This window comes from Crotalus tigris, unplaced genomic scaffold (genome assembly GCF_016545835.1).
Source record: "Crotalus tigris isolate CLP2741 ecotype Arizona unplaced genomic scaffold, ASM1654583v1 scf7180000017576.4783729, whole genome shotgun sequence".
NCBI lineage: Eukaryota > Metazoa > Chordata > Lepidosauria > Squamata > Viperidae > Crotalus > Crotalus tigris.
The window spans coordinates 1,232,904-1,244,922 of record NW_024096487.1 but is presented as its reverse complement, the minus strand read 5'-3'; the positions used below and the strand labels follow the sequence as shown (position 1 = coordinate 1,244,922).

Here is a 12,019-nt window from a genome sequence, read left to right as displayed (position 1 = left end):
ACTGATAAGCTTTAATACCAGCTTACCATGTATTTGTTCAACTCAGGCTTTTTGTTAAATCTGTGCTATTCCGCCTTCTGTTCTGCTTTGTTATCGTCTTATGTATTTCAAGATGTTCTATCATTTTAAACATACTATATTTCAGAGGATTTAGCCGTTTTTGTTCTTTTCATTGTAAATTTATTTTATATATATTGTAAGGTGTCCAGACTTGTATTTAAGATGGGGAGGGCATATCAATCTTTTAAATAAATTAAATATTATTTTATATTCAGATTATATTTCAGTATTTTACCAACTAGTATTCCTGCTTTGTCTCCCACCCGCAAGTCCTATGCTGCCTCCTGACAATAAACAGGAGAAGGAATTATCAATTTCTGCCATTCCAACGACTTCTTTATCGCTAACAATTGTCCTCAAAGAACCAAAACAACACCTCTATATGCGGATATCACCAGATGGCTATACAGAAATCAAATTGACAATATTGATAAAAAGGGTGGAGGTGTTCACTTATAGCATCAAAGACATGATGAAATACAGAATGTAGAATGGATCATGAACTGTTCATAGGCAAAGTCCAAATTAAGCTAAAGAAGAAAACCGGTCAATTTCCACAGTCAAACCTTGGTGATTGCCAAGAGGGGAGGAGAACCCAAAGGCAAGAAAGCCAAGAATCTCAGAAAAGAACTTAACAAAAAGTTTCAAAGAACTTTTAAAAGAGACAAGAAATAAGTTTTACAACAACATCCGTAAAGACATTGGGATTGGAAACAGACATGGAAAAACAAGGAGTCTTTCAAAAGACCTCTGAATTCAGGAGGCTCTAACCTTAAATTTATATGCTAAAGAATGCCAATACAGGTAGTCCTCAACGTACGACCACAATTGAGCCCAAATTTCTGTTGTTAAGTGAAACATTTGTTAAGTGAGTTTAACTCTGCTTGTCAGAAGGTCACAAAAGGAGATAATATGATCCCGGAACATTGCAACCATCATGAGTCAACTGCCAAGTGTCTGAATTTTGATCACATGACCATGCAGCGGCTTGAACAGTCATTAAGTATGAAAAATGGTCGTAAGACACTTTTTTCAATGCCATTGTAACTTGGAACAGTCACTAAATGAACCGTTGTAAGTCGAGGACACCCTGCAAATGGATTGATTCAAAAGAAATCAAACAAAGATGGAAGGGGGAAACTGAACTATTATGCAGTAGAAATGTCAAATATAAGATACCACCAAAAATATTCTCTACTTATAAGAACCTCTAGTTCAAGAAGAAGAAATTAGATCAATATGCTGCTCATTTCCAAGTTGGAAGGTTATAGGAACTGATGCCAGACCCACAGAAGTATGGCAAGCAACAGAAGAAGAATCAGTAATCGTTCCATCCAAACTATCCAAGCAAATCTGGAGAATGACACAGTGGCCAACAGACTGGAAGAAGTCAATCTACATTCCAATAACCAATAAAGGAGATTTAATTGAAATACAATATGCTTGATTTTACCTGCAAAATAAACTTAGGATCACCCAACATAGATTATAAGCCCTACATGAAAAAAGAGGTTCTTAGTTATTTTAGAAAAGGCTGAGGAACATGAGACGTTATTGCTGATGCACTCTGGATGATTGAGAAAGTCAAAAATACTGGAAAGAAGTGAGCATGTGCTTCACTGATTATGGAATGTTTCAGGAAAAATGGGAATGCCGGAACATGTCATTAATCCTTGTGAGAAGCCTATATATAGGCCAGGAAGCCATCATAAAGATAAAACAAGGGGAAACAGATTGAATCCAAGTTGGAAAATGAATCCTCTCCACTTATTTATTCAACCTACCGTATTTTCCAGCGTATAAGACGACTGGGCGTACAAGACGGCCCCCGACTTTTGAGAAGATTTTCATGGTTTAGAAAGTCGTCTTATACGCCGGAAAATACGGTATATGTTGAATATATATTAGGAGAAGGTGGTATGGAAGAAATGAGAATGGTTTTAAAACTGAAGAAACAACAACAATAACCTGTGCTATGTTGATGACACTACCCTGACAACTGAAAATGCAAAGGATCTGTAAGCTCTAGTAATAACAGTAAAGAGCATAGTGAAAAATGAGACTAAAATTTAAAGAGGACCAAACTGGCAATAGAACCATTTTTAGAATTGGCAATGGTAGTAAAGAACAAGCAGTCAAGAAATATGCCACTTATCGCTTGGTGAACTAACCACCAAGGCTCAAATTACCCTGCTTCAGACATATAATGCAAAGATCTAAATCTCCGAAGACTTCAAAGCTAGGAAAGGTGTAAGGAAAGAGGAAGCCAAGCAGCAACATGGATGGACTCAGTTACATTGGTGATGAATGCATCATTGGAAGACTAAAATACCAGTTTAGGGATAAATTATCATGGAGAAAGTCTACGAGTAGTCGCGAGCTGCCAATAATGACTTGATAGCACACAATCAGTCAACCAATTCCTGCTTTGGGCTTCAATAAAAAGCAGCATAAAAACAAATCAAATAGAAACAAAGTATAAAAACCTGATATCAGCTCTAGGCAAGAGGTCCACAACATCATTCCCTGAATCCTCCTGTTCTTCTCCTTCCTCACCATCATCATTGCCAATACTGTGCCTTGTATTGCCTCGAGTTGCAGCAGATGGTGTTTGTCCTTGCATCTGAAATGCATATACTTACCAAATTACTTTGTATCTTTTTGATAGGGAGCATTTGGCATTTTAATTCATATGATTGTAAAACACTGTGTTGCGCTAATTAAAAATCATGCAAGTAATGCTCAAAATGGAAGGATCAGGCAAGAAATAGGACATGACACTGGGTGATACATCACTGAACCTGCTGCTTGTTTAGTGTATTACCCAAACATTTAGTTTCTATCACCAATCAGTGAATTTAGAGTATAGTAGTCTTGAAGAATTAATACTCATATTAATAACGGTTTGACAAACATTTCCATCTGAAACACTAGAAGTCATTTTCAGTCAATCATCAGCCAATCTTCCAAGACCGACTTAGTAGATTGTTCATTTACTTCACTGGGTTATTAGCAACATTAAGAAAGATACTGGAGTCAATCGAAATGATCATCCATACAATAAATGTTTTAGCATTTTAAAGAAAACTTACTTTTTCAAACTCTGCATCTATTTGGGAAAGAAGAGCAGGCTTCTCATCCTCAAAGAACATTCGTAAAGGGGGACCAACATACAGAAACATGACGCCTAGTAAGGTTATGGCGGATGTCCTCACAGCCTAATAGGAAATAAAGATATTTAAGCTCAATATTCACAGAGTGAAAGAATTTAACTTGAAGGAAAAAATACTCACGGGATTTGTAGCGGCAAGAGCTGTTCTAACATTGCTGATAAATGCTTTCACGTTCAATCTGAGAGAGAAGACAATAAAGATTAGCCAAATATAGCATAAAATTGTATAGAGCAGTGAAAAATATAAACATTCCTTACACATTCTCAACCACTTTGTCAAAAGGTTATGAAATTTAAATGTGAGATAATAGTATTGGCTATGATGGAACTGCTTCTCAAAATAACAGGACACATCTTACATAACAGAAATGCATTTCTTTAAAGAAATGACACATGAATACTTTTCAACCAGCTCCGCATGTTTTTTGTATTTCCAGGGATCATGGGGAAAGATGGAAATTTGTCTCACATCAAGCAAGTGGACACAGTAATATTTTATTCCTCTTTTTAAAAAATGTGTTTGAACTTTTAAGGTATGCAAAGGGTATTCAAAATGATAAAAACATTTTATATTCCTTTTTTAAAATCCCTACTGGATGGCAATGGAGTCTGGGGGCTCACATTACACCAACAGATTCTAAATTCTAACTACATTCTATATAAACAAAAAATAAAGCACTGGGGTAAAAGAAGAGTACCAGACTGTACAAAACTAGTACAATAGTGAGAAAGAACTTGGTTCACACATGCATATAACAGCTGTAACAAACATATAAATATACATTCATCTCATCTAAAAATATACAAATAATAAGGTGTATTAGCATGGTTGCTATTAACATTCTCTGTGTGCTAATCCATCTTTTATGTCAGTTATTTAATAAACAGCATGTATAGGTAAGCAGCATGCTACTCTAATTTTGAGACTTACCCAGTAAACCCAAACTCTTTAATGGCATTTGAGAGCCAGTTTAAAGTTTCTGATTGGTTCTTTGGATTCTTCTGGGAGAACGCCATGGACATAACCTAGAACAAAAGGAGACTATTTGCAACTGATATAAATGAGCAATAGTTCTTGTGATAGTAAGTGTTCTTTGAAAAATATATATGTACCTGCTCAGCAGTCCAAGGCAGCTGACAGGCTTCTGCTATTGCTGTTAGTGCTTCTTTGGCATTGCTACCACATTTCACATCACCAATCTTATCCACAAGGCCATCCAGGACAATTTGTGCAGATGTTTTGGAAAAGGTTCCCTTTTGAGCAATCAAGGCAACTATATGAAGTTTTATTTGCATCACCTGCAAACAAGAAGTGGAACCATTGCTATTTTCAAGCCAATGATCTGCTGCACAGTAAGATTTGAGACCTGCCATTTCATCAAACATGACTAGTGCGTAATCTGCATTATCTACCAGGCACAACCAGACCACACTGTCTGCGGCAGACAAAATTTTCAGGACGAAAAATGTTTTTAAGCTGTATTCCCTAAAATTAGATATACTTGATATTACTTTATTTATACATACATTCAAAATGCATTGTGACTTTTTCCTTGAAAAATACAAGTTCAGAGAATAGCTTTGTAACTGTGTGGACTCACCAGCTGAAGGAAAGGGGGACTTTCTAGGGGGATTAAAGAGACATTCCAGCTTAGTGTTGGTTTTGGGGTAGGAAACACCTGAGGTTAAACCTGTAGGTCTCTATTTGCCGTTTCCCAAGGGAAGGCAGACAGTCTTGTGAGATTTTTGTAATATAAGGGATTAACAATAAAATTATCAACTTGGGCCTACTCTTGAGTTGTTCTGGTTGCTTGTGCCCGACAATAAGCTAGTATCCAGATATTATGGAAATGAGGATCCCTAAAGGCCTAGGGCAGTGGTGGCGAAGCTATGGCACGGGTCCCAGAGGCGGCACTCAAAGCCCTCTCTGTGGGCACATGTGCCATCGCCCCAGTCCTAGGCCTTCAGCTGGGTTTTATAAAACCTTTTCGCTTTAGGCCTCCGTCGCCGTGTACAAAAAAAAAAGGTTCAATCAGTCAATTTCAACTTCTCGCAGGAAAAAAAAAGATCTTGCAAAGTTGGAATTGATTGAACTTTTTAGTCCCACCCAGTCTGCTGTTACCACTGCAGCCACGCCCACCCAATGGGCCACACCTACCCGGCACCCGACAATGCATAAGTGGGTTTTGGGTTGCAGTTTGGGCACTCAGTCTCCAAAAGGTTCGCCATCACTGGCCTAGGGCCTAAAAGGCTCTTAATGCTGTGGAATTAGAATTTAGAAGTTTTTCACATGCAGGTTAAATATAGATACTATAAATATTGACACAGCTCTCAGCATCTTTCTTTATATATATATTATTATGCTGGATGCAAATAAGAAATATAGATTAAATTCCTTGCATAAAGCTTTTAAACGTTAAAAGGTCAAACCTACACATAAGGAATTCCAGGCTCAATTCTAATGTAACTTTGTGAATAAAGTTCATTAATTATAAATTTAATGTTAGTAGAACTAACCCTAAAAATTAATATTGTTCTACCTGAAAATTGGTCTCTTTCCATCCAGGTTTCTTCGCCAACATTCTTACTAGAGCCTGGCAAGGCATTTCAGTTTTATCCATCAACTCAACAGCCTTAAAGATTAAGAACAGTGTTAAACTGTGAGAAATGCAGGAACATAAATACTGCCAAACTGCGTTCTATAAACCTACATTCATTCAGATACATTTCATGTTTAGCATCATAAAAACCATAGCCCTTAACAATATTATTTTTTCCTTCACTGGAAAATTTTGTAAAGAAATTACCTTTAGTTTTTGCAGTCTTCAAACCCAAAGCTGGATAAAAGTAGATCAAAAATGATCTAGGTTTGGGTCTGAAAACTGTAAATATTGTAAACATAAATTTAATCCAAACCATATAAGAATTATTCTTTCTTTACAAATATATTTTATTTACAAATCAAGCTTTATTTTAGAAACTTTATTCTGAAGAGAAATGTGAAAGTGATAGGATGTTTGAACCAATTCTTATTTTTCCACAGTAAGGAATTAACTATTGTTAATTGGATGCCTCCCTGTATGAAACTGACTAGTGCAGATTTTACAGAAATTAAATCTTTAATGTATTTTAAAAAAGGATCAGATCTGGTCTAACAAACTTGCAGTACCCAGAATAATCTGAAAAGTCATGAAATACAGTCTGACACTAAAGGCTTCTGTGAAATGCCAAAATAATTTACTATGGAACAAACAAATATTTATAGGGGTGAGACACTTTTTAGAAGATCTTGTCATTATTACCTTTTGAAATTCTTCCATGCAAGCCAGCCTTTCCTTCCAATTGCCACTATCTAACTGCTGTATGCAAACTTCTGGGAGGACAGCCGAAGCCTTCTCCTCACACATCTCTATCTATTAACAAAAGAAAAATGGCATGCCTGTTAATAGCTTACTGGTACATTCCCAATATGCCTTCATCTGGCTATTTGGCATTTTGACCTGTATCAGGTTCACTACCGCACAGCAACCTCGATTCAAAGGAAATTGTTACCTCAGAGCACATAGATATACGCATATAGTGCCTAACAGTAATTTTTAAACCCAATGTATCTTTTCCTGCTTATGTGACTAGCCTCTTGAATGATGGAACAGCTGTGCCATGTAGGCATGTACACATATCACTTTATTTAAAAATGGATTTCATTCTACAGCACTGTTCTCCTCAGACTTGAGATTCTTCCTTCAAGGATTCTGCTGAACTGCTATACAGTACGTAGCACTTTCCCCATTATGAATATAAATTCATATTCATATGAAGACCAATAATTTGACATTTACATTAGGCAAAAAATTAAATACTGACTCTAGTTTTAGAAATAATACATTTGAGATGTTGAACCACAATTGGCAAATGGGACAGTCATTCTCTGCCAATGAGATATGTGCAAAATGTTCTATGCTGTACACAGATCAGCCAATTTGTTGCAGCCCAGGCTGTTCCTGAAGCATGTGTGTTTTCGGTGCATTAGTGAGCACATGGACAAAGTGGAATTATTCTTTTTTTGCATATAGATGGAAATGTGGTTGCCTCAGGCTGAATGGATTTGGAAAATGGGAAACAACATGAAAAAGCAAGGACAGTAGACACAGAGGCTGAAGGAGAGAAAAGCTGCTGGAAAAATTGGGTTTGGATAGGCTGTGGGGATAAGTTGCATAGAAAATGATTATAGGGGGAAGGGAATGCGCAGGCAGTGCATACCAGCCTTACTTGCCCCAATAAAATCATTTGGAATCTCAGATTTTGTTTCATCCAAAACTCACAACAAAATGTTCCGTGTTTTGTTCTGCCAAACCATGACCAGTCTGAAACAGTGTGGCAGAACTCCCAGGGTGCAATGTTTTGTTCAAGGTTCGAAACATAACATTTTCTAATTTGTTCACATTCCTACTATCACGTCAATTGAAATCATTTTGAATTCCTGCAGGAAAACATGCCCCCTAGGTTTATCAGCACACTCATAAGATTTATAGAACAAGTGAAATCTAATGTAACATAAAATACTAGAGAAATAAAAATGTTCCAAATGAAACACCGAATCTCATGCACATGTAACTGAATAACAACTATTTTGAGCAAGACCATCATTGGTTTTTGAAACATTTTTAAATACACAATTTGCACAGAATTCACTTACTGAGAGTTCTGGCTCAAATATCTCTTTTACTTCAGTTCCTTTTTTGGCTTTTGTTCCAGTATTTCCTACTCCACCAGCTGAAGCTGGTTTCCCTTTCTTCACTGGACCACCAGCCTGTACATACAAGAGGTGGAAAAATATTTGAAATGAGCACATAATTCACTGTTTTCCAAAAGGTGTTTGTAAAAATTGATGATTAAAGGGAAAGGGAATAAAACATCACCAACTGGATTCAGATACAAGATTGGGGGGGGGGGAACTATGCTTATAAATGTTCAACAATCCTTCCTTCCTCCTAGACTTCCCAAGTCAGACCACTTACCCTGACTTTTAGGAGAACCCTTTCAAGGAGTAAGAAGTGGAAGGTCACTATAGGACAGCATTCTGCCGGTATTATAGTATCTAGTTATTCTATCTAGACAATATTGTCTTCTAAAGATGGGTTAATGTAGATAATAGCATATTTTCATAGCTTTGGCACTAAAGAAGAATGTTGGTTCTACTATATGCTATCTTAACCATTTGTCTGAAATGGTATAGGGTTTCCTGCCGGAGCAGGAGGTTGGACTAGAAGACCTCCAAGGTCCCTTCCAATTCTGTTATAGACTCATAACTTTCCAAAAACATATTAATTACAGAAAAACTAAGTGCTGGAAAAACATACTGTGCAACTAGATTATTTTTGAATCAGTCTTCAAAAAGTATTTGAAAATTTCAGCCAAATCAAAAACAATGGTGAAAAGACCATTGTTGGTTTGAATTCTGGCAATGGCAACAGCAAAGTACAAAAACATCAAATAACATCCAGCAGAAGCTTCTGAAACCACGGATGACTAAAACAAGAGCATCTAAACTGGAGTCTTCATACAATTTCAAAGCAGAGACCCTTCTATATTTCCCACTATCACAGTGGTTCTCAACCTTTTTAATGCCGCGACCCCCAACCGGTCGTAAATCGAGGACTACTCAACCAGTCGTAAGTCGAGGACCACTCAACTGGTGCAGCACCATTTGCAGAATGGGACTTTTGGCGGGCTTAGCAGGGCAGAGACAGCCTGGACAATTCCTATTGGTTTTGAAAGCCAATAGAATTAGACTGTATTCAAGAGAGTCTATTCTATTGGCTTTCAAAAGCCAATAGAACAGTGGTTCTCAACCTTTCTAATGCCGCGACCCCATAATACAGTTCCCCATGTTGTGGTGACCCCCAACCACTTATACATCACCAGGGGCGTGGCCAAAGGGGGAAAAATGGTGGACAGCCTTGTTTGGCGACCCCCGTGAAATGGTCGTTCGACCCCAAATGGGGTCCCGACCCACAGGTTGAGAACCACTGCAATAGAATAAAAGGGAGTAGCACAGCTAAGGAAAAGGGGGAAAAAATGGTGGACTGCGTTGTTTGGCGACCTCTGTGAAATGGTTGTTTGACCCCAAATGGGGTCCCAACCACAGGTTGAGAACCACTGCACTATCACCTAAGCAAAAGTCCTGTTGTGGTTTCCAAAATGGAAAACTTACTTTGGGAAAATGGTCTGTCCCACTGCTGATTTGTTTTTTATTTTTTTAAATATTAACTACTATTCCAGAACTTTGCTGTTTTCTTTGGGAAAATTTCCATCTAATTAAACTTTACTGAATTTGCCATTCTTGTAGTGTGTGCATAAGCCTGTTAATTCCAATGTTCATTTTGTAATGTTTCATGGGAACAAGATACACAGACCATACTGAATGCAAAAGTCAAACATAGCAATCCTGACATTACATTTGTTTCTTTAAAAATTGGACACTTTTTTTCAAAACACCTACATAAAATTTAGCTCATAAGGAAATGTAATCTATTCTGTCACTTCTGAAAATGCAATGAGTTTGTGCTCATTTGAATATATGCAAATTCAATCTGTTTTAATTCAGTGTGTAATTTTCATACCTTAGTAGTAGGAGCCTTTTTCGGTGGCCCAGATTTAGCTGAGTTATCTTTCATATCCTTGTCCCCTGCAGCTCCAGAAAGAACTGGAGTCTTGCCAGCCGCAGCTTTGTTTTCTCTTCTATCAGCTCCTCCACTGACTTTACCTCCACCAACCAACTCTATTTTTTCAGCAGACTCCCTAATCTAGTAGGCAAAATTAGATTAACATAAAAGAATTAACATACTTCATCTAGCAGTTGCTAAACTCTCCTAGGTCCTTGACAAGTGTCATAAATTACAAAAAATTACAATTCTTGATATTGGCACTAATTATTTGGATTTTTCTATTTTTCTATTTCTGGTATAGATGCAGTACAATCACAATCTTATGAGTATTCAACTCAGAGGATAATATACGTATACATATTTTTGTCCTTTTGAATTCATGTTTTTATCTTTTCTAATGTTTTGTCTATCTTTGTTTTGGTTAAAAAATCTTTCTTTTTCTTTCTTTTTTCTTTTTGGAGTCTGTATTTTACCTTAATTTTCTGAATAAAATAAAATTTTATTTGGGGGAAAAAAAGTTTCAAATATGCACATGGCCCCTTCCTGAGACTGAAACTCTGCTGTTTGCTTCGTATATCCAACACAAGCTTTAAATAATGAAAGGTTCACAATTTATCTGATAGAAATGACTTCACTATTTTACAGAACCTAAAATTCATACCATGTTCCAAGATGGCAAGTCAAAGCCCCGCGTTCATCCACTGAAAATATTAATAGTTAACTCACTGACTTATTCTCAGGGCTCCTCAAATAACATCCTATTTGAACTCTACTATACACAGGACGGTTTAGTGTTACTTACCCGGTCTAGTTTCAGTTTGTCCACATCTGTTAGAAAAGGATTCACAGCTTTCTCACCTGCCACTTTTAGGGCAGTGCCCAAGGCTTCAAATGCAGCATCTCTAACCTCCGGTGCCGAATCATTAATATGCTGTGGTGAAATAAAGAAAATCTGAGTACTTTGCTTGATGGAGCTTTGATTCACAGAATCATATAAAGCAGTGGTCCCCAACCTTTGCAACTTGGCGGGCTGGTGGGGGGAACGGGGAACCAGGCCGTGCAAGTGGCGGGCGGGCAAGGGCACGCAGCTTGACTTTCTCGTGGCTTGGTTCCGAATAGGACATGACCCAGTAGTGGGCCACAGCCTGTTCGTTGGGGACCCCTGCTATAAAGTGAAAGATTTCTGTTTCTCTCCTCTGAATTGATCTGTATTTTACATAAAGCTTGGCTTGGAACGTCTCTGTTCAGAGAACTTCAGCTGAACCAAAATGGAGGGCAATGAAGAAACTGAATTCAAAAATATGAACCAGTTACATGGTTTTCTCCTTGCTTGGATATGAAAGAGATGTTTATATATTTACCGTATTTTCCGGCGTATAAGACGACTTTCTAAACCTTGAAAATCTTCTCAAAAGTCGGGGGGGGGGGGGTAGTCTTATACGCCGGGTAGCTGTTCTCTGAATTTAAAACCAATCTGCCCCCTAGTGGCCAGCCCTATTTTTTTTTTTTTTTACAGAAATAAGCACTAACACAGTGTTTCTCAACCTTGACAATTTTAAGGCATGTGGACTTCAACTCTCAGAATTCCACAGCCAGCAGGACAAAGCATTCAAAAATCCCATTTAAATTTTTAAATTTTTCTTTACAAATATAAACCCAGCAAACACACAGTTTACCAACTATTAAGTGATTTATGTTTTAAAAAATCAATAAAATATATAGGGGAAAAAATACCAGCTGAGTTCAGGAAGCATTAGGGAAGCAGTGGTGGGCAACACTCGCTTTCTAGCAGCAAAGGAATGGAGCTCCTATTGTGCTCATCTATAAACGGAAATTCAATATTGTACCGTATTTTCCGGCGTATAAGAAGACTTTCTAAACCCTGAAAATCTTCTCAAAAGTTGGGGGTCGTCTTATATGCCCAGTCGTCTTATACGCCGGAATATACGGTATTTAAATTTATTTGCCATCCTTCTTGCGACTCTGGGCAGCTTCTTTTGTTCTGCATAACACCTCTGTCCTGCCTAGATAAATTCTTCCACAATATACATCAATATTTTGGAACATCCCAACTTACGTATTAGTAAAGAATACCTTCCAGCAATAGAAGCTATTATTT

At 37.4% G+C, this 12,019-nt stretch overlaps 1 protein-coding gene across 8 annotated transcripts in view; it reads right to left on the bottom strand.

Annotated features, from left to right (window-relative positions):
- CKAP5 (cytoskeleton associated protein 5) overlaps positions 1 to 12,019 on the bottom strand; it is a 68,409-nt gene that overhangs the window by 32,640 nt on the left and 23,750 nt on the right. For all 8 annotated transcript variants that reach the window (XM_039358128.1, XM_039358170.1, XM_039358177.1 and 5 more), the window contains 10 exons: positions 10,703 to 10,831; positions 9,856 to 10,038; positions 7,929 to 8,042; positions 6,535 to 6,645; positions 5,773 to 5,865; positions 4,346 to 4,531; positions 4,164 to 4,258; positions 3,354 to 3,411; positions 3,153 to 3,278; positions 2,547 to 2,683 (listed from right to left, as the gene is read on the bottom strand). In XM_039358128.1, the coding sequence (XP_039214062.1) occupies positions 2,547 to 2,683; positions 3,153 to 3,278; positions 3,354 to 3,411; positions 4,164 to 4,258; positions 4,346 to 4,531; positions 5,773 to 5,865; positions 6,535 to 6,645; positions 7,929 to 8,042; positions 9,856 to 10,038; positions 10,703 to 10,831 (1,232 nt within the window). The remainder of the gene's footprint in view (positions 1 to 2,546; positions 2,684 to 3,152; positions 3,279 to 3,353; positions 3,412 to 4,163; positions 4,259 to 4,345; positions 4,532 to 5,772; positions 5,866 to 6,534; positions 6,646 to 7,928; positions 8,043 to 9,855; positions 10,039 to 10,702; positions 10,832 to 12,019) is intronic.